We start from the raw sequence: 24,423 nt of genomic DNA on the forward strand, positions 1-24,423 counted from the left end.
ATTTTGAAAGTCTGTACCGGATGTAGTTGACTGTATTCTCTCTGTCTTGATATTAGTGGTGTCTGCGGATGCAGGACGCGCTGGGCAGCAGCCGGATAGAAATCTACAAAGGTGGGATTAAGACTTTTTAATATCATTATTCCTCTACATAAAATCAACTACTATATTAATTGATATATTTTAGTAAATATAATTTATCGTATCATAAATCGTTTATCAGTATAGACAGCAAACAATTCATTCAGTGCACATAAGATGTTGGCTTTAGAACAGCTGTCTTGCTAGCAAAAAAAATATAAATGCATATTAATATAAGATTATGTATTTATCGACTGGATTGTGAAGGCAAGTGCTGCTGGTTTTAAAGGTATGGGGGAGAAAAAAGGCGTTCCACTATCTGATGAAATGATACTAATCGGGATAATGGGTCCTAATTGATCTGTAGCATGAACAAAAGAAAATATTACTCCTTACATAGCAACAGTATCGATATTAATTTTTTATTAGTAGGGGCGCAATTAGGTATTTATTGTTCACTTTCGTGTATAGGAAACAAGATTGTCATATATATATATATGTGTGTGTGTTTATTGTGTTTATGTGTTTACTGCTGTGTACATGTTGATCAAGCCAACGGTTAATTGCATGATTATTGCACAGTTTATTGCATGATTATTGTACAGGATATTCACAGCAGTTTATATTATGGAGTCGGGCAGCTACAGGAAGGAAAGACCTGCCGTCAACGTCAGAATTATAAGACTGCATCGCACAAAGAGTCAGTATCAAACATAATGTATATATCGTAATTTCCGATGTATAAGACGCTGCTGATTTGGAGTCAGTGAGGATGTCGGCCTCCCTCTGGTGGACACATGAATCATTGCAGCGCCGAGGCGTGCATAACCTATGTCGAAATTCATTATGGAATTATTATTTTTTTTTACTCGTATTGGTACATGTTTGTATGTTTATTCGGCATACCTTTTTGAGTGTTAAGTTGCTGTGTGATGATTTTAGACTTATTTGTAACATGACACCGAATGATACAGCACTCTGCAAGAAGCAATAAAGTCTGTAAAAATAAAAATAAAAATAAAAATAAAAATAAAAATAAAAATAAAAATAAAAATAAAAATAAAAATAAAAATAAAAATAAAAATAAAAATAAAAATAAAAATAAAAATAAAAATAAAAATAAAAATAAAAATAAAATCCAAAAATTGTTACAACTATACTGATGAAAATGGTAATATTAATGATGATTATAATAATGGTGCTAATAATAACAATAATAATGGTAATAATGATAAAGATTATAACAATAATGATACTAACAATAATAATATTACAATGCTAATAATAATGGGGGAAAACAAGACTGTGGCATGAACATGATTATATCTTATATCTTATATCATATCTTATAACATATCTTATATCTAAAGGGGTAGGCATTTTTGGGCTTGTGATCATATATTTGAATACAAATGTAAATAATGGAAAGTTATATTTTGATTAATGTAAGAAATGTACTGTAATGTTTCATATATTTGCCCAAATAAAATAAAAAAAATAAAAAATAAAAAAAGACATATACAACATATACGTTGTACATCCATGTCTTCAAAACATAACAATTTTTCCAAAATCAAATATCAAAGTGCAAAGACCTGCCGTCAACATCAGCGTTATGATGAGTCAGTATCAAACGTGTGTATTTATCACATATAATAGAATAAAAAACAGAAAAAGTTGAATGAAAATGACGTGTTTGAGTACTTTGACAAATGAATATGTGAATACTGTGCAGTTATTCAGTTATTCAGATATTCAGGTGCACGTTGGGCCTTATTTTTTTTTGAACAACCTGCAGCGCTCATAAAGAAAACACTGCTCCCCACAGAATCGCTCTGCTTTTCTGTTTGCCGTGCAGAAAAGAGAGAAAAAGATGAAGCCGGGCTATTTTTAGCTTCCCCTCCTCTCATCTGCATCCACACGCTTCCTAGAAAAGGAGGCACGTGATTGGAGGAAAAGGGGGATTGAGGGGGGGGGGGGCGCCATCTCAGACAACCTGAGAGGACAGCATCTGCATTAGAAGCGCTGATGTGATTTTGTGTTGCATTTTTCGTCGTCGCACGAGACACGGGTCCGAGATGCAGTACTTCGTTTCACTCTGGGTGACCTTTGACATGTGAGATTCCGTCCTAACTTCAAACTGCTGCAGCGATACGATTATGATTACTCATGAGACAATGTCGGAATTAGGTCAGTCTGTTCTACTATTGGCGAATGCTGAATAAAACAAACTAATTCCTCGTTTATCACTGTTAATTGGTTCCAGACCCGACCATGATCAGTGAAAGTTGAATATTTCTGTCGTTGGAGCATAGAATAACTGTTTTCCACCTTCTAAATCTTTTTTTTTAACATTATTAGAGCCCTCTAGACAGGAAATAACACCCCTATAGTCACATTTACACTCTTATTACCCATTACAGTATGCCTACTAGCCTACTAGCTACTAGGTAATATCTATGAATATATCTATTATATATCTATTACTAGGTAATATCTATGAAAATCGCATAAAATGCTAGTAGGCTCATGTAATGCTAACATGCTAACTTTAACATGCTAACACCTAGCATAATAGTGTCTACTTAGCAATAAAATGCTACTATTCTCATGTTAACATGCAATGCTAACATTAGCATGCTAACACCTAGCATGATAGTATTATGTGTTAATATCTGAAAATCACATAAAATGCTAGTAGGCTCAAGTAATGCTAACATTAACATGCTAACACCTAGCATAATAGTGTCTACTTAGCAATAAAATGCTACTATTCTCATGTTAACATGCAATGCTAACATTAGCATGCTAACACCTAGCATGATAGTATTATGTGTTAATATCTGAAAATCACATAAAATGCTAGTAGGCTCAAGTAATGCTAACATTAACATGCTAACACCTAGCATAATAGTGTCTACTTAGCAAAAAATTACTACTATGCTCATGTTAACATGCAATGCTAACATTAGCATGCTAACACCTGGCATGATAGTATTAAATGTTAAGTTAATATCTATGAAAATCGCATAAAATGCTCGTAGGCTCATGTAATGCTACCATGCTAATATTAACATGCTAACACCTAGCATAATAGTGTGTACTTAGCAAAAAATGTTACTATGCTCATGTTAACATGCAATACTAACATTAGCATAAAATGCTAGTAGGCTCATGTAATGCTAACATGCTAACATTAACATGCTAACACCTAGCATAATAGTGTCTACTTAGCAAAAAAATGCTACTATGCTCATGTCAACATGCAATGCTGACATTAGCATGCTAACACCCAGCATGATAGTATTAAGTGTTAAGTTAATATCTATGAAAATCGCATAAAATGCTAGTAGGCTCATGTAATGCTAACATGCTAACATTAACATGCTAACACCTAGCATAATACTGTCTACTTAGCAAAAAAATGCTACCATGCTCATGTTAACATGCAATGCTGACATTAGCATGCTAACACCCAGCATGATAGTATTAAGTGTTAAGTTAATATCTATGAAAATCACATAAAATGCTAGTAGGCTCATGTAATGCTAACATGCTAACATTAACATGCTAACACCTAGCATAATAGTGTCTACTTAGTAAAAAAATGCTACTATGCTCATGTTAACATGCAATGCTAACATTAGCATGCTAACACCTACCATGATAGTATTAAGTGTTAAGTTAATATCTATGAAAATCGCAGAAAATGCTAGTAGGCTCATGTAATGCTAACATGCTAACATTAACATGCTAACACCTAGCATAATAGTGTCTACTTAGCAAAAAAATGCTACCATGCTTATGTTAACATGCAATGCTGACATTAGCATGCTAACACCCAGCATGATAGTATTAAATGTTAAGTTAATATCTATGAAAATCACATAAAATGCTAGTAGGCTCATGTAATGCTAACATGCTAACATTAACATGCTAACACCTAGCATAATAGTGTCTACTTAGTAAAAAAATGCTACTATGCTCATGTTAACATGTAATGCTAACATTAGCATGCTAACACCTACCATGATAGTATTAAGTGTTAAGTTAATATCTATGAACATCGCATAAAATGCTAGTAGGCTCATGTAATGCTAACATGTTAACATTAACATGCTAACACCTAGCATAATAGTGTCTACTTAGCAAAAAAATGCTACCATGCTTATGTTAACATGCAATGCTGACATTAGCATGCTAACACCCAGCATGATAGTATTAAGTGTTAAGTTAATATCTATGAAAATCGCATAAAATGCTAGTAGGCTCATGTAATGCTAATATGCTAACATTAACATGCTAACACCTAGCATAATACTGTCTACTTAGCAAAAAAATGCTACCATGCTCATGTTAACATGCAATGCTAACATTAGCATGCTAACACCTACCATGATAGTATTAAGTGTTAAGTTAATATCTATGAAAATCGCAGAAAATGCTAGTAGGCTCATGTAATGCTAACATGCTAACATTAACATGCTAACACCTAGCATAATACTGTCGACTTAGCAAAAAAATGCTACCATGCTCATGTTAACATGCAATGCTAACATTAGCATGCTAACACCTACCATGATAGTATTAAGTGTTAAGTTAATATCTATGAAAATCGCAGAAAATGCTAGTAGGCTCATGTAATGCTAACATGCTAACATTAACATGCTAACACCTAGCATAATAGTGTCTACTTAGCAAAAAAATGCTACCATGCTTATGTTAACATGCAATGCTGACATTAGCATGCTAACACCCAGCATGATAGTATTAAATGTTAAGTTAATATCTATGAAAATCACATAAAATGCTAGTAGGCTCATGTAATGCTAACATGCTAACATGAACATGCTAACACCTAGCATAATAGTGTCTACTTAGCAAAAAAATGCTACTATGCTCATGTTAACATGTAATGCTAACATTAGCATGCTAACACCTACCATGATAGTATTAAGTGTTAAGTTAATATCTATGAACATCGCATAAAATGCTAGTAGGCTCATGTAATGCTAACATGCTAACATTAACATGCTAACACCTAGCATAATACTGTCGACTTAGCAAAAAAATGCTACCATGCTCATGTTAACATGCAATGCTAACATTAGCATGCTAACACCTACCATGATAGTATTAAGTGTTAAGTTAATATCTATGAAAATCGCAGAAAATGCTAGTAGGCTCATGTAATGCTAACATGCTAACATTAACATGCTAACACCTAGCATAATACTGTCTACTTAGCAAAAAAGTGCTACCATGCTCATGTTAACATGCAATGCTGACATTAGCATGCTAACACCCAGCATGATAGTATTAAATGTTAAGTTAATATCTATGAAAATCACATAAAATGCTAGTAGGCTCATGTAATGCTAACATGCTAACATTAACATGCTAACACCTAGCATAATAGTGTCTACTTAGCAAAAAAATGCTACCATGCTCATGTTAACATGCAATGCTGACATTAGCATGCTAACACCTACCATGATAGTATTAAGTGTTAAGTTAATATCTATAAACATCGCATAAAATGCTAGTAGGATCATGTAATGCTAACATGCTAACATTAACATGCTAACACCTAGCATAATACTGTCTACTTAGCAAAAAAATGCTACCATGCTCATGTTAACATGCAATGCTAACATTAGCATGCTAACACCTACCATGATAGTATTAAGTGTTAAGTTAATATCTATGAAAATCGCAGAAAATGCTAGTAGGCTCATGTAATGCTAACATGCTAACATTAGCATGCTAACACCTAGCATGATAATATTAAGTGTTAAGGTAATATCTATGAAAATCACATAAAATGCTAGTAGGCTCATGTAATGCTAACATGCTAACATTACCATGCTAACACCTAGCATAATAGTGTCTACTTAGCAAAAAAATGCGACTATGCTCATGTTAACATGCAATGCTAACATTAGCATGCTAACACCTAGTAGGCTAGTAAGTAGGCTAGTAATTTCATAGATATTAACTTAACACTTAATACTATCATGCTATCATGCTTTCATCTATCACACTCTTTGGATTAAAAATCCAAATTGCAGCCTCTAGTATACTATAGACCCAAGTTTCAATGACACAGCAGGAATTGAACACAGCCAAAGTTGAGTGAGGCCAGTCTTATTAAATATGTATCTGCTCATGTTACTGTTGCACAAACTGCTGACTCGGCTCAAGAGGGACCGAAACTCGTGCTTGGAATTCTCGACTTCATCTTTTTTCTGTCTGTTTATGACATACACCATCGCCTCCAAATACATTTCTGATCCTTGACCCTTTCCCACACAGTGGCCAAGTGGTTAGTTAGCATGTCAGCTTCTCGGGTAGGACACGGACAGCTCAACTGTAATGACAGCCACTGCTTTCACCATTAACAAGCTAGCAAGCTAACTAGTTAACGTCCATTTTTTTATTCTGAATTTAAAAATGGGTGCAAATCGGAGCGGGGAAGACGGACAACGAAGTCAGAAATGTACCACTTCCACACTGAATGGGAGGATAACGTCGTCATTTAACAATATGCCTTAATAACGGAACATTACTGACACCTGGTGGCCAACATACAACATGTATCTTTGTGTTTCAATATGTTTTGACTAATATAGCAAGTTAGCAACACAAAAGCGACCAAAATTCTGTGAAATATTGGATATTTTTTTTGTCGTAGTCATGCTTTTCAAACCAGTCACCATACAGTGTCTGTTCTGGATGATGACATCATAAGGAACGACTTTAAAGCTGTCACCTCAAGAAGATTGACGAGAGTCGGGCTAGATCGATCTGGACCTAAGTGCTGCTGCCAGGGAATCGGGCTCATTTCATTAATCAGTGATGGCTGCCTTTCTGCAGGGTGACGGTTCAACGTCACTGCCCTGCCTGAGAAAAACCTGCTGTGGACCCCTGACAGCGTCCTTTATTTCCTAAACAATTAACTCTTTTGTTATGGCAGCTTCAGGGGTTTGATGGCGTTATCTGCAGGGGGGAAATAGTGCGGCACCCATGACTACAGCAGAGGGCGCTGTACCAAAGTCAAATCATTTAACATTTTCCAGCAAGAAGATGCCTTGACAAAACGTAACTGTACATTTGAAAGACGTTGCAATGCGATGTAGTATTCCACACTGGTCACTAGGTGTCAGTAATTGTCAGTTATTGTAGGTTTAAATGTTGTTTGTGAGTGTGAGTCACCAATTAACCTAGCATGTTTTTGGAATGTGGGAGGAAACCGGAGTACCCGGAAAAACCCACGCATGCACGGGGAGAACATGCAAACTAATGCTAACATGCTAACGCCTAGCATAATAGTGTCTACTTAGCAAAAAAATGCTACCATGCTCATGTTAACATGCAATGCTAACATTATCATGCTAACAACTAGCATGATTGTATTAAGTTTTAAGTTAATATCTATGAAAATCACATAAAATGCTAGTAGGCTCATGTAATGCTAACATGCTAAAATTAGCATGCTAACACCTAGCATGATAGTATTAAGTGTTAAGGTAATATCTATGAAAATCGCATAAAATGCTAGTAGGCTCATGTAATGCTAACATGCTAACATTACCATGCTAACACCTAGCATAATAGTGTCTACTTAGCAAAAAAATGCTACTATGCTCATGTTAACATACAATGCTAACATTAGCACGCTAACACCTAGCATGATAGTGTTAAGTTAGCATCTATGAAAATCGCATAAAATGCTAGTAGGCTCATGTAATGCTAACATTAACATGCTAACACCTAGCATACAAGTGTCTACTTATGAAAATGGCAAAAAATGCGACTATGCTTATGTTAACATGCAATGCTAACATTAGCATGCTAACACTTATATGAGAGATAGTGCTATGTGTGTGTACCCATGAAAACAAGAAAAAAATTGCACGGTGCTAATATTAGCATGCTATGATTGCTAACATGCTAACAGCTAGCATGATAGTGGTAAGTGTTTCTAGATGGGTCTACCCATGAAAATAGCAAAAACAATGTTTTGTCCCAACATTAGCATGCTAGCAATGTCAGCATGCTAACACCAAACAATGTACTGGGAAGGCTGTGTGCTCTGATGTTTTTCTTTTGTGTAGTTGTATGCACAAATTCCAAATAATTGATTTTATGGAAATTATTTTAACTTTTTGGTGTTGCATTGTGGGACCAATCAGTTGTAAATTTTGAATTTAATAGTAAGATGCTTATAGTAAGAAAAACAAAATAAACCTAGCCCTGAATACGACCTGCAGTGTAAATGAAGTCTTAGGTCAAAGTAACCACAACAAAAGAGTAGCGTACTCGAACCTTCGTTCTTTCCCTTTTGGGGTTGAGCTTCATGATTTATGCAGCACCTCTGTGTTTCTTCATGTAAACTGATAGGAGGGTGCAGTTGTTTTGCTTTGTGCTTTTGTCTCTCGACATTCTTGTGTTCCGCTGCAGCATGTTAAGATAACATTCTAAGTATAGAGCAGGCCTCTGGAAGGAACGCCGACGGGAGTCTGAATCTCAGGCTGAAGTCAACATGTTAACATGCAATGCTAACATTAGCATGCTAACACCTAGCATGATAGTATTAAGTGTTAATTTAATATCTATGAAAATCGCATAAAATGCTAGTAGGCTCATGTAATGCTAACATGCTAACATTAACATGCTAACACCTAGTATAATAGTGTCTACTTAGCAAAAAATGCTACTATGCTCATGTTAACATGCAATGCTAACATTAGCATGCTAACACCTAGCATGATCGTATTAAGTGTTAATATCTATGAAAATCACATAAAATGCTAGTAGGCTCATGTAATGCTAACATGCTAACATTAACATGCTAACACCTAGTATAATAGTGTCTACTTAGCAAAAAATGCTACTATGCTCATGTTAACATGCAATGCTAACATTAGCATGCTAACACCTAGCATGATAGTATTAAGTGTTAATATCTATGAAAATCGCATAAAATGCTAGTAGGCTCATGTAATGTTAACATGCTAACATTAACATGCTAACACCTAGCATAATAGTGTCTACTTAGCAAAAAATGCTCCTATGCTCATGTTAACATGCAATGCTAACATTAGCATGCTAACACCTAGCATGATAGTATTAAGTGTTAATATCTATGAAAATCGCATAAAATGCTAGTAGGCTCATGTAATGCTAACATGCGAACATTAACATGCTAACACCTAGCATAATAGTGTCTACTTAGCAAAAAATGCTACTATGCTCATGTTAACATGCAATGCTAACTTTAGCATGCTAACACCTAGCATGATAGTATAAAGTGTTAAGTTAATATCTATGAAAATCGCATAAAATTCTAATAGGCTCATGAAATGCTAACATGCTAACATTAACATGCTAGCACCTAGCATAATAATGTCTACTTAGCAAAAAAATGTTACTATGCTCATGTTAACATGCAATGCTAACATTAGCATGCTAACACCTAGCATGATAGTATTAAGTGTTAAGTTAATATCTATGAAAATCGCATAAAATGCTAGTAGGCTCATGAAATGCTAACATGCTAACATTAACATGCTAGCACCTAGCATAATAGTGTCTACTTAGCAAAAAAATGCTACTATGCTCATGTTAACATGCAATGCTAACATTAGCATGCTAACACCTAGCATGATAGTATTAAGTGTTAAGTTAATATCTATGAAAATCGCATAAAATGCTAGTAGTTTTCTGGGTACATGATACCATACAGCATCCCTATCAAACTTGCACTAACATTAAACTTTCATATCAAGGCGGGGGCCTCAAACTAGTGTCCTGCGGGCCACATTTGGCCCGCGGGCCGCATGTTTGAGACCCCTGCTTATAGTCTGGAAAATATGGTTTATTATATACATATACCTCATTTACAGTATCTTAAGGCCTAATCCTTTTCCCATTTCTGTCCACAGATGGCCTCAGCAACAGCAACCTACGGACAGAAGGAGTCCTCGGACCAGAACTTTGACTACATGTTTAAGATCCTCATCATTGGCAACAGCAGCGTGGGTAAAACGTCCTTCTTGTTTCGTTACGCCGACGACTCCTTCACACCCGCCTTCGTCAGTACGGTGGGCATCGACTTCAAGGTGAAGACCATTTACAGGAACGATAAACGGATCAAACTACAGATCTGGGTAAGGCTCATGCTGTCTAGTTACACAGCATTAAAACATGCACACGGTGACTTCCTGTTCAGTGCAAAATAAGCTTTTTTACCATAGCAACTAAAATATGCACAACCTTTTTTTAGTTTATTAGCCACTACATCCGAGTGGTTAGCACACTGGCCTCACAGCTAGGAGACCCGAGTTCGATTGTCCATAGGTATGAATGTGAGTGTGAATGGTTGTTTGTCTATATGTGCCCTGTGATTGGCTGGCTGGCCACCAGTCCAGGGTGTACCCCGCCTCTTGCTCGAAGACAGCTGGGATAGGCTCCAGCACCCCGTAGAAAATGAATGAATTCTATTTAGTTTAGTTCTAGGGCTTATTGCTAGTTGTAGGATTATTAGTTGAGGATTTTATTAGATTTCTTTAATAAAAATTATAAAAATTATAAAAATTATAAAAATTATAAAAATTATAAAAATTATAAAAATTATAAAAATTATAAAATTATAAAAATTATGAAAAATTATAAAAATTATAAACATTATAAAAATTATAAAAATTATGAAAAATTATAAAATTGTAAAAATTATGAAAAAGTATAAAAATTATAAAAATTATAAAAATTATAAAAATTATAAAAATTATAAAAATAATGTAATAATGAAATAATGAAAATAATAAAACTAATAAAAATAGAAAAAATTATGGAATAATGAAATAATGAAAATAATAAAAATAAAAAATAAAAATAATAAAAATTGAAAATAATGCAGTAAAATAAAAACATAAAATAATAAAAATAATAAAAATAATAAAAATAATAAAAATAATAAAAATAATAAAAATAATAAAAATAATAAAATAATAAAAATAATAAAAATAATAAAAATAATAAAAATAAAAATAAAATAATAAAAAATAAAAAATACAAATAAAAAATTTATTACAAAAATAATAAAAATGATTAAAAAAATAAAAAAAATAAAAATAATATAATATAAATATTAAAAAAACATTTAAAAAACATTTAAAAAACAATAAAATAATAAAAATAATGAAAATAATAAAAAATAAAATAAAATAAAATTTAAAAAAGATTTTATTAGATTTCCATGTTTCTGCCTCTCAAAGTAAGTTTTATGTTTACCTTGCCTTCTTAATGATTTAATAATTTGACTTTTTGTGCGTTGTGTCAACCTGCCACCATGTCCATGCATCCTTTGGGTGAGACGACACCAAGTCATAGCGAAACACGACAGAGTTAACACGATCAAAACAATTCATACGTGTGAATAAAACAGAATATTAAGACATCTATTTATAGCGAGCTGCAGCGCTGAAGGACTTTACATGCACTCTATTTGTACTACTGAAATATCAGCGTAGGTGTCGTTATATAAGACGCATGGAGATGCATTGTGTGCATAATTATATGCAAATGTAGAAGAAATGGAAAAAAATGATGCACTTGAGCTCAAAACATTTTCAGTAAGATCGCGGTGATGAAATGGGGGCGGGGATTTTGCATGAGTGAGGCTATTTTCTTGGAGATGTCGAGTAATGGGGGAAGGGGAGAGCAGCATCGGTCATTCTGCTCTCTTTTTTGATTGGCTGATTTTTGAACCGACATTTCCAGCCAACAGAAGCAAAGCCAGGATCCTTCTGACACACCAGCTGGAGGCATTTATGTTCAGCTTACTTAGTGACTAACATGTCATTTCTTTCATAATTTCACTTTATTTACGCATAATACATCCCATAATGTCAGAAAACCCTGAATATGTCAAAACACGTTTTTAGTGAAAATATATACATTTTTAATATTTTTAGCGAAATATTGCCATGAAACAGCAGTGCAGTGGAAATGTGTAAAGCAGGGGTCTAAAACTGAATTTACTTGGGGGGCCACTGGAGCTAGGGTCTGGGTGAGACTGGGCCGCATCAGGTTTGCAAAAAAAAAACAAAAAAAAAACACATTTATTAAAAACAGAAAAATATACAAACTTTGGTTCCGATTTTCTACAATAAAAGCTCTGATAAAATATCTTAATTTTTATTTTTCTGCACAAAATAAGATGAAAAATAAATAAACAAATCAAGAATAAAGAAAATCAATCAATCAGTAATAAATAAATATAATAATAATAATAATAAAAACTTAAGAAAGCACATATAGTTGGTGGGTAGACAAATGACTGTAGACATGACAAAACACGACTATAGTCACATTTATACTCTCTTTATTTACAACATATTGCGCAACTGCAGGGTCTTGAGACACATGCTAACTCGCAAACTAGAGAGCTAGCGACCTAAACAGTAGCCTTCAAGTTATTTCCTTTAAAAATAAAATAGCCAAAAACTTACCACTTCCACACGGATAGGGAGGATAACTATTAACAGTTATTTAACCTTTAACATGAACATGAATCAAACGTAATAATTTTTTCTGGGTACATGATACCATACAGCATCCATATCAAACTTTCATATCAGCTTTAACTATGCCAAATTTCCTCATCGGTTATGTGTATATTTTTTTCATGTGTATATTTCCTGTGTTGTTGTTTTCAAGGACACGGCGGGGCAGGAGCGCTATCGTACCATCACTACAGCGTACTACCGAGGAGCCATGGGCTTCATCCTCATGTATGACATCACCAACGAGGATTCCTTCAATGCCGTCCAGGACTGGTATGTAACAAGGAACTGTTGGTTTAGCGGCAAACTTGAGTCGCACTTTTTTTTTAATAGTTTGACTGATCCTGGGGCGGCACGGTGGACGAGTGGATAGCGCACAGACCTCACAGCTAGGAGACCGGGGTTCAATTCCACCCTCAGTCATCTCTGTGTGGAGTTTGCATGTTCTCCCAGTGCATGCGTGGGTTTTCTCCGGGTACTCCGGTTTCCTCCCACATTCCAAAAACATGCTAGGTTAATTAGCCACTCCAAATTGTTTATAGGTATGAATGTGAGTGTGAATGGTTGTTTGTCTATATGTGCCCTGTGATTGGCTGGCCACCAGTCCAGGGTGTACCCCGCCTCTCTCGCCTGAAGACAGCTGGGATAGGCTCCAGCACCCCCACAACAGTATCACTCAGATACTGTGAACATCCAGCAGCAACACAACATTTTGGCATGACTTTTTTTTTAATTTTAATTTTAATTTTAATTTTAATTTTAATTTTAATTTTAATTTTAATTTTAATTTTAATTTTAATTTTAATTTTAATTTTAATTTTAATTTTAATTTTAATTTTAATTTTAATTTTAATTCCAAAAACATGCTAGGTTAATTAGCGACTCCAAATTGTCCATAGGTATGAATGTGAGTGTGAATGGTTGTTTGTCTATATGTCCAGGGTGTACCCCGCCTCTCGCCCAATTTTTATTTTTATTTTTATTTTTATTTTTATTTTTATTTTTATTTTTATTTTTATTTTTATTTTTATTTTTATTTTTATTTTTATTTTTATTTTTATTTTTATTAATAATTTTAATTTTAATTTTAATTTTAATTTTAATTTTAATTTTAATTTTAATTTTAATTTTAATTTTAATTTTAATTTTAATTTTAATTTTAATTTTAATTTTAATTTTAATTTTTCTGATCCTATGACTACAAGTCAGGTGGGAATTGGTTGTTTTTGTCGACACCTAGTGGTTGCAGGAATTCTGCAGGAGTTGGTTTTGTGATGCGGACTCATCAATATGATAATATGATACCTGATGATGTTTTTTTGTCTGCAAAATATAGCCTTTATTGATGAACTGGTTTTAATACAAACCCCTACTTTACTGTATATTCCATAATATCCCATAATATTTGTTATCAGGTCCACGCAGATTAAGACCTACTCATGGGACAATGCCCAGGTCCTGCTGGTAGGGAATAAGTGTGACATGGACGATGAGCGCACCGTGAGTGGAGACCGAGGACGCCAGCTTTCTGAACACCTCGGTGAGTATACGCCAACACTTTGCATGTGCGATTCCTTGTTGTGCGGTGGTAAGTGTAAAAACATGAAGCATGATACATGTACTGGACTGGTGGCCAGCCAATCACAGGGCACATATAGACAAACAACCATTCACACTCACATTCATACCTATGGACAATTTGGAGTCGCTAATTGACCTAGCATGTTTTTGGAATAAAATTAAAATTAAAATTAAAATTAAAATTAAAATTAAAATTAAAATTAAAATTAAAATTAAAATTAAAATTAAAATTAAAATTAAAATTAAAATTAAAATTAAAATTAAAATTAAAATTAAAATTAAAATGTTGTGTTGCTGCTGGATGTTCACAGTATCCGAGTGATACTGTTGTGGGGGTGCTGGAGCCTATCCCAGCTGTCTTCAGATGAGAGAGGCGGGGTACACCCTGGACTGGTGGCCAGCCAATCACAGGGCACATATAGACAAACAACCATTCACACTCACATTCATACCTATGGACAATTTGGAGTCGCTAATTAACCTAGCATGTTTTTGGAATGAAATTAAAATTAAAATTAAAAAAAAAATTAAAATTAAAATTAAAATTAAAATTAAAATTAAAATTAAAATTAAAATTAAAATTAAAATTAAAATTAAAATTAAAAAAAAGTCATACCAAAATGTTGTGTTGCTGCTGGATGTTCACAGTATCCGAGTGATACTGTCGTGGGGGTGCTGGAGCCTATCCCAGCTGTCTTCGGGCGAGAGAGGCGGGGTACATCCTGGACTGGTGGCCAGCCAATCACAGGGCACATATAGACAAACAACCATTCACACTCACATTCATACCTATGGACAATTTGGAGTCGCTAATTAACCTAGCATGTTTTTGGAATGTGGGAGGAAACCGGAGTACCCGGAGAAAACCCACGCATGCACGGGGAGAACATGCAAACATTAATGGCCGAGGGTGGAATCGAACCCTGGTCTCCTAGCTGCGAGGTTTGCACGCTAACCACTCGACCACCGTGCATCATTTGCTCACTACTGTATTTTTATTGCCACCATAATCGGTGGCTTAACTTCCTGTGTTTCAACCTAAAGGGTTAACCACCACCAGTTATTCTCTCCTCCCTCCAGGTTTCGAGTTCTTCGAGGCCAGCGCCAAGGACAACATCAACGTGAAGCAGACCTTTGAGCGTCTGGTCGATATTATATGCGAAAAGATGTCCGAGAGCCTGGATGCCGGGGACCCCGCCGTCACGGGGGCCAAGCAGGGGCCTCAGCTGACAGAGCAGCCCGCCCCCCCACACCAGGACTGTGCATGTTAAAAGATGACTGTTCCTCAAAGCTCACCTCCTTCCTTCTCCTCCTACGCCCTCCGAGTGGGGGGGGGGGGGGGTCATTCTCCACAAGTCACCTCCTTCACTCACAGTCCAGCTTCCCATTTTTCCGAGAACCAGCCTGTAACAGGGTAGGAGGTTTGCTAAGACCAGTTCTTGACGTGTACTCGTTCTTTGGTTTCCGTCCTGTATTTTATTCTTCCTCTCTATGTACTTAAAAGAAGGATTTGACGGCCATTTTGAGTCCTTCTAATGTTTACAGTAGCTTCTTTTTTTATTTGGTTTGGATCTGGCCAACAATTTTTAACATTATTAGAGCCCCGTGGACATGAACTAACACCCCTATAGTTATCATTACACTACAATTATTCATTATTATTCCTTATATATACATATATATATATGTATATATCCCTTTTCTATGCCGCTCCAGGTACGCTGGAGCCTATCCCAGCTGTCTTCGGGTGAGAGGCGGGGTACACCCTGGACTGGTCGGTGAGCTAGCGCACGAGTTAGCGCATAGAAAACGTGATTAGGAATTTCTAAATACAATTTTTTAACATTATTAGAGCCCTGTGGACATGAACTAACACCCCTATAGTTATTGTTACACTACAATTATTCATTATTATTATTCATTTAACTATTATACTATTATTGCCACATCCATACATCCCTTTTTAATGCCGCTCCAGGTATGCTGGAGCCTATCCCAGCTGTGTTTAGGCGATAGGCGGGTACACCCTGGACTGGTCGGTGAGCTAGCTCATGAGTTAGCGCATAGAAAACCTGATTAGGACTTTCTAAATGCAATTTTTAACATTATTAGAGACCCGTGGACATGAAATAACACCCCTATAGTTATCATTACACTACAATTATTCATTATTATTCCTTATATATACCTATATATATGTATATATCCCTTTTCTATGCCGCTCCAGGTATGCTGGAGCCTATCCCAGTTGTCTTTGGGCGAGGGACGGGTACACCCTGGACTGGTCGGTGAGCTAACCAGTTAGCCTCAAATAGTCATTCATTCATTTTCTGCCGCTTTTCCTCACGAGGGTCGCGGGGGTGGGGGCTGGAGCCTATCCCAGCTGTCTTTGGGCGAGAGACGGGGTACACCCTAGACTGGTCGGTGAGCTAACCAGTTAGCCTCAAATATTCATTCGTTCATTTTGTACCGCTTTTCCTCACGAGGGTCGTGGGGGGGGGGGGCTGGAGCCTATCCCAGCTGTCTTCGGCCAATCACAGGGCACATATAGACAAACAACCATTCACACTCACATTCATACCTATGGACAATTTGGAGTGGCTAATTAACCTAGCATGTTTTTGTAGTACCCGGAGAAAAACCCATGCAAACTCCACACAGAGATGGCCGAGGGTGGAATCGAACCCTGTGCGAACCCTAGCCGTGAGGTCTGCGCGCTAACCACTCGACCGCCGTGCCGCCCCCAGCCTCAATATCACATTCTTCTAAACTTAAGGATTTCAAACAGATTGACAAAGAAAGACAAATGAAGAAAACACAAATGTACCACTTCCACACAGGATAAGAGGAGAACTACTTTTCGGTTCAAGTTCAAGATATGGTTATGTAACAAGCATTAGATGTCTCATTCGTGTAACATGACTGCCCCCTAGTGACCACAATACGACATATCATTTGAAATTCAATATGTTTTGACTAATAATATGCAAAGTATATCATTAATAATTCATTTCTGAAAGTACAACAATAGAGGAAGTAAAATTAATATTGACCAATACAATTAATACGGGAAAAGACTTGCCATTGATTTTTGAATGAATAGGAAGCATCGATTATGATATGATCAGGTCAGATATTAATATTTTTTAATTATTATTATTATTTTTTTGTATTCTGATATTGCTTTTATTTGCATTCTGCATGGAGCACGGGGTGGAAAAAATATCATTTCAATGAATTGATTTCATATGTATATATGAATATTGTGCAATACATGATAATATATTTATTATGCAGGTGTGCATTTCTGGATATGAGGATATATATATGTTATATATATATATATATATCGATGAGGTATTTGTTTGGATATTTGGTTTGTGTGCAAGAAGCGAAAATTGTCATTTATTATTATTAATTATTAATAATTATGAAATGGTCTGATATTAATAGAAGGTTGCTGTTGGTGGATGATGAAGCTTCAAATTTGTGCAGAAATATTATCATAATAATATTTAACTGTGACATTGTAGGTCACTTTTTAAAAAAACAATACTTACTATATTTACAATTTAAGAGATAATATACAGGTGCATCTAAAAAAATAATAATATTGTGAAAAAGTTGTTGTATTTCAGTCATGTTCTGTATGACAGTTTGGTTGGGTTATGTATATTTATGCAATTATGTCCTGTTTGGTGCTTTTATTTTGGTATGCCTATTTCCTGTATGGACTGAATGCTGGTTTACTTTACTCTAATTAGAGGGAACTGGAGATACATTTGTCAGGTAAAAATGATCTGACACATTTGTAGGTTAAATAAAAGTAAAATAAAGTAAAATAAAATTACATATAATGCCATTTTGCAGTTTCTTTATAATGTTATTGTTTATGGTTTCTTTTGGTTCCAAAAACATGCTAGGTTAATTAGCGACTCCAAATTGTCCATAGGTATGAATGTGAGTGTGAATGGTTGTTTGTCTATATGTGCCCTGTGATTGGCTGGCCACCAGTCCATGGTGTACCCCGCCTCTCGCCCAAAAAAAGCGAACTGAACTGGAAAATCAGCTGTAATTTTGCAAGAATAAAGTCAAAATATTGAGAAAAAAAATTGGCAATTTGACGATGTAATGTAATTTTAGAAGCAATGACTGGAAATATTAAAGAATATTCTTCAAAGTTGTAAAATTATGAAATAGATTTGTAATTTTTTGAAAATTAGGTTGGGGAAAAATTGTAATATTATGTGAATAAAATCATAATATTACTAAAAAAAATTTGGAAGAAAGTAGAAATATTTGGAAAAATTAAAAAAAACATTTTTAAAAATGTAGGAAGACCTCAATAAAAGCTATGTATTAAACGTGGGTTTTCTCCGGGTATTCCGGTTTCCTCCCACATTCCAAAAAAAACATGCTAGGTTAATTAGCGACTCCAAATTGTCCATAGGTATGAATGTGAGTGTGAATGGTTGTTTGTCTATATGTGCCCTGTGATTGGCTGGCCACCAGTCCAGGGTGTACCGGTAGAAAATGAATGAATGAATGAATGAATGAATGAATCAGAATGGCATTATAAGTACTTTTCCAAAATAAAAAAACTTTTGTTACTTTACTTTATTTGCGTTTTATTTAACCTACAAATTTTGCCTGACCCTTTATTTCGAGTTTCCTGTTTCCACTTCCCATTTGCCGTACCTCCTCGCCTTCTTTTATTTTGCAACTTTTTGTGTATCGTGTCGTTCCGTGTGGGCTTTTATTTTGTTAAAAATAAACACTTAATCGCACTATCCTGCCGTGTCCATGTCCTCGCAAATTTTTAGCAAAACATGAAAAAAATAAAAACATGAACATGAAAAATAGAAACAAAGTAACGGAACATGACCATTTCAGGAGATTAATTCAGATTAAGAGACCAATTAATCAGCATGACATGCATCTGTATTTATTTATTTATTTAACTATTGTATTTTTCCCTCTAAATTTCCGACTTAAATGAGGGCAAAGCATGCAAAAAATTTTTTTTTTTATATATATATATATAACCGCTTCCATGCTATTTCGGGGTTCTAACATCGGCGTTGTCAACATGTCAAATCGCCAGTGATGATTTTTTTGACGCCAATCATCAAGTCGAACCGTTGGGGATTAATTTAGCATCCTGCGTGGTGGTGACTGTTAAAATGGCTCCCTTGGTTAATGTCTTCCTCTCTATATGAACCGTACCTTAGTGTTGACTGATTCAGGCTTGCAAAAAAAAAAAAAAAAAAAAATGCTGGTAACTAGAAAATAACCATGTTCGATGCCGGGGGTCTGCTTGTGAATGAATGCGTCAAAGCAATAAGTACCTACAAGAACACAAATAAGGGGTGGGGTTCGGATTTGAGATCTTGTACGGGAATTGAACAACATGCTTTTTGTGTCACTGCCTCGTAAAAAAAAAAAAAAAAAAACATCTTCAGTTTGGGCCAATAAGGTGAAAGTAAAAAAATACCGTGTCTTTGTTTTTTTTTTTTTTTCTGTACTTTGTTGTAAAACAATAAAAGCATTGCTAACAAACAGTGTATTCTTATTTGGGTAAGGATTTTGTGTGGGTTTATTCCGGGGAATTCCTCACAGAGTCTAATAAAATTCCACAATCGAAATCAGAGTGTGGCTGAAGTTTGTGAAAAAAAATGAAAGAGCCATTTTGATCATTTGTAATTGATACAATAGAGGATCACAATAGAAGTCAATACAACAGTGAAAAGGGAACACGGGAATCAATCAATAAATAAATCAATAAATCAATAATACATTGTGATGGAACTGACTGATTGCACCATAAGACACTCACTCCGCTGTGGGCTACATTCCAGTTTGTAAACAACATGCAAACAACCAGTAGGTACAGCAGAGTAGTCAAATACATAGAAGTACAACTGCAGTTTAGCAGTATTACATTTTATATTGTGGCCATGACGGGAATTCCATGGCAAATAGGAACATATTCCACACATCTTCCTGCACACACCAGCGTCTTATGTGAGTCCACTTAGTCCAGCCTTAGATGCACAAGTGGGTCAAAAATGACCCGGTCAGGTTGTTTTCTTGAAATATCTTTGTAATTAAAAAATTTTTCATATTTCATATTCCAGGTATTCCTAAAAAAAACATTTTTGATATCATGCCATTCACATTTTTAAATTATCTTTTAAACATTTTAAGAAATTTTAGTTTTTGTGTTACTACCCCAACCTTCCATAAGTGGGTCAAAAATGACCCAGTCAGGTTGTGTTTTTTTTAAAATATTGTCATAATGAAAAAATTTTATCATTTCATATTCCAGGTATTCCTCAAAAAACATGTTTTTGATATCATGCCATTCACATTTTTAACTTATTTTTATACATTTTAAGAAATTTTAGTTTTTGTGTTACTACCCCAACCTTCCATAAGTGGGTCAAAAATGACCCGGTCAGGTTGTTTTCTTGAAATATCTTCATAATGAAAAAAATTTATCATTTCATATTCCAGGTATTCCTCAAAAAACATGTTTTTGATATCATGCCGTTCACATTTTTAACTTATTTTTATACATTTTAAGAAATTTTAGTTTTTGTGTTACTACCCCAACCTTCCATAAGTGGGTCAAAAATGACCCGGTCAGGTTGTTTTCTTGAAATATCTTCATAATGAAAAAATTATATCATTTCATATTCCAGGTATTCCTCAAAAAACATGTTTTTGATATCATGCCATTCACATTTTTAACTTATTTTTATACATTTAAAAAAATTGTAGTTTTTGTGTTACTACCCCAACCTTCCATAAGTGGGTCAAAAATGACCCGGTCAGGTTGTTTTCTTGAAATATCTTTGTAATGAAAATTTTTTATCATTTCATATTCCAGGTATTCCTAAAAAAACATATTTTTGATATCATGCCATTCACATTTTTAACTTGTTTTTAGACATTTTAAGAACTTTTTACTACCCCAACCTTCCAAAGGTGAGTCAAAAATGACCCAGTCAGGTTGTTTTTTTTTTAATATTGTCATAATGAAAAAATTTTATCATTTCATATTCCAGGTATTCCTAAAAAAACATGTTTTTGATATCATGCTGTTCTCATTTTTAACTTATCTTTTATACATTTTAAGAAATTTTAGTTTTTGTTTTACTACCCCAACCTTCCATAAGTGGGTCAAAAATGACCCGGTCAGGTTGTTTTCTTGAAATATCTTTGTAATGAAAAATTTTTTATCATTTCATATTTCAGGTATTCGTCAAAAAACATGTTTTTGATATCATGCCATTCACATTTTTAAATTATTTTTATGTAACACACAATGGATCCTCACATTTTCTATTGTTGTACGGGGTCATTTTCTTTTTTCAAAGATGTAAAAAAATGAAAAATGAAGATGTTTCTAACATGAAATCATTCTTGTGTGGTCCTAAATATAATACTAAATATCATAAATATCATACAAGGGATTATTATGAACCAAAATGGCAACATTGTCATAAAAAGGCATTGATTCTAGTATGGGTCATTTTTGACCCGCTTATGGAAGAAGAAAAACAAAACAAAAATAAATCAAAATTGCTCCAAAATCCAGTGCTGAAGCTGCCTTGTGATGCTGGATGATGGATGATGGATGAAGACATGTCACATGACCGGTCTAGTGCACCGGAACCTCATGCGGAAGCAGCTGACAGCCACTGTTGACGTGGGTGAGGACTTTCTCCTTCAGCAGGGCCACTTGCTCCCTGAGGACGCTGGCCGTGGAAGCCAGGTCCGTGTTCTGGTTCTTCAGCGTCTTCACTTTGTCCTCCAACCTGGAGATGCGCTCCAGCTTGCGTCTCCGACACTTGGAAGCCGCGATGCGGTTCCTGAGCCTCTTCCGGTCGGCTTTGATGCGCTCCTGTGAGTCCATGTCGACGGGAGACAGAGGCGGACTCTCCCCGCCGAAGGTCTGCACGTCCGGGACCGTCTGAGGCTCCTCTTTGGGGGGGTGGACGCGGGGAAGGTCCGGTTCTATGGACGGCGCAGCCCCGAAATGGTTAGACAGCGGCGGGGGCGGGAAGGGGACCGTGTCCGTTGAGTAGTTCACGGTGGTTCCGAGAGGTCCGGTATCGTAACTGCTCAGGTTTGTATACACGGGTCGGTCCAGCTGCGTCGCGACGTTGATGTTAGCGCCCAGGTCCAGACCGCCGCTTGTGGACTGGTTCTGCTTGTGGAGATCCTCCAACGCCTTCACGAAGCCCTCTGCGAATTCCTGCTCGTCCGTGGCGGTTTTCGGGTACAGGAAGTGGGTGCTGGTCGGCGTGGTGGTGACCATCCCGTTCGACTGAATGATCAGTCTCTCCAGTTCCGGCGAAGACAGTTTCAGCAGACCCAGGTCCGGGGAGCTCAGAAGTCCGTCTGTGTCTCGTAGGTGCGGCTTCATGGTCGCGTCGGTCAGACTCAAGTTAATGTCCTTCATGATTCTTTCTCTTAATGCTGCGACTTTAACAGCGGCGCCCTGCCCATAACCTGTCAGACAAGCCGCGGGGCGAACTGACTTCGGTGCCTTTCGCTTGCTTCCGCTATAGGCGGCTGCTTCGAAGCAAATGCACGCGCTGGTGAAGCGCCTCGAGCCTTTCTGAGGCTCTGGATTTTGTGTTATGTCACAGCGGCGCATGCGCATTGGCGACAAACCGCGTATGAGACCGGATGCTCTTTGATTGTTGATGACGACACAGAGACGTGGATTAAAAGTAAGACGTCTCACTCTTCTTCGCAAATCGGCAATCAATCTACTCATTAATGCACTCAACTAAACTAGAAACGCTTATTTCTTTTTCTGATTATTACTACTAGTAGTAGGCTAGTATTAGCCTGCTTATTAGCCTGCTTATTAGCCTGCTTATTAGCCTGCTTATTAGCCTGCTTATTAGCCTGCTTATTAGCCTGCTTATTAGCCTGCTTGTTAGCCTGCTTATTAGCCTGCTTTTGCCCTATAATGTGAAATTCGTCAGAGATTTTTTTGTAAAATAAAATATCAACTTATTTAGGGGAACTTCACATTTGTGTACATTGAAATGGTTTTGGATCTTTTACTTCACGACTAATTTATAATATAATAATGATTATTATATAATACAATAGATCACTGTCCACCGGACAGAATGGTTGCAGAGCTTGAGCAGCGGAGAGATAGAGAGATAAAGAGAGACGGAACAATGAAACAATGGAACGATAGATAGATGGAACGATAGATAGATGATAGATGAAACGATAGAACAATAGATGGATGAAACGATAGAACGGTGGAACAATAGAACAGTGGAACGATAGAACGGTGGAACAATAGAACGATAGATAGATGGAACAATAGAACAATAGATGGAACGATGGAACGATAGATGGATCGATGATAGATATATCGATGGATCGATATAACGATAGAACGGTGGAACGATAGAACGATAGATAGATGAAACGATAGATAGATGGAACGATAGAACTATAGATAGAACGATAGGTAGATGGAATGATAGAAGGATAGATATATCAATGGATCGATATAACGATGGAACGATAGAACGATGGAACGATAGAACGATGGAACGATAGAACGATGGAACGATACAATGATGGAACGATACAATGATGGAACGATAGAATGATGGAACGATAGAATGATGGAACGATAGATAGATGGAACGATAGATAGATGGAACGATAGAACGATAGATGGATGGATAGATATAACGATGGAACGATATAACGATAGAACGGTGGAACGATAGAACGGTGGAACGATAGAACGGTGGAACGATAGAACGATAGAACGGTGGAACGATGGATAGATGGAACGATAGAACGATAGATGGAACGATATAACGATGGAACGATATAACGATGGAACGATATAACGATGGAACGATATAACGATAGAACGGTGGAACAATAGAACGGTGGAACGATAGAACGGTGGAACGATAGAACGGTGGAACGATAGAACGGTGGAACGATAGAACGGTGGAACGATGGATAGATGGAACAATGGATAGATAGATGGAACGATAGGTAGATGGAACGATAGAACGATAGATAGATGGAATGATGGAATGATAGAACGATAGAACGATGGAACGATAGAACGATGGAACGATGGAACGATAGATCGATAGATAGATAGAACGATAGATAGATAGAACGATAG

At 35.9% G+C, this 24,423-nt stretch overlaps 2 protein-coding genes across 2 annotated transcripts; one reads left to right on the top strand and one right to left on the bottom strand.

Annotated features, from left to right (window-relative positions):
- rab3ab (RAB3A, member RAS oncogene family, b) lies at positions 1 to 18,747 on the top strand. The gene is made up of 5 exons (XM_058072640.2): positions 1 to 111; positions 10,026 to 10,250; positions 12,802 to 12,920; positions 14,063 to 14,187; positions 15,309 to 18,747. The coding sequence occupies exons 2-5, from the start codon at positions 10,026 to 10,028 to the stop codon at positions 15,497 to 15,499; spliced, it is 660 nt and encodes a 219-aa protein (XP_057928623.1). The 5' UTR covers positions 1 to 111; the 3' UTR covers positions 15,500 to 18,747.
- A 2,341-nt stretch (positions 18,748 to 21,088) lies between these two features.
- LOC131129261 (transcription factor JunD-like) lies at positions 21,089 to 23,220 on the bottom strand. Its single transcript, XM_078790387.1, has 2 exons — positions 21,400 to 23,220; positions 21,089 to 21,209 (listed from the first exon to the last, which is right to left on the bottom strand). The coding sequence occupies exon 1, from the start codon at positions 23,017 to 23,019 to the stop codon at positions 21,895 to 21,897; it is 1,125 nt and encodes a 374-aa protein (XP_078646513.1). The 5' UTR covers positions 23,020 to 23,220; the 3' UTR covers positions 21,089 to 21,209; positions 21,400 to 21,894.
- Positions 23,221 to 24,423: the final 1,203 nt, after the last annotated feature.

The sequence above is a fragment of the Doryrhamphus excisus genome, linkage group LG4 (genome assembly GCF_037039965.1).
Source record: "Doryrhamphus excisus strain RoL-2023G ecotype Guam linkage group LG4, RoL_Dexc_Guam_v1.1, whole genome shotgun sequence".
Taxonomy (NCBI): domain Eukaryota; kingdom Metazoa; phylum Chordata; class Actinopteri; order Syngnathiformes; family Syngnathidae; genus Doryrhamphus; species Doryrhamphus excisus.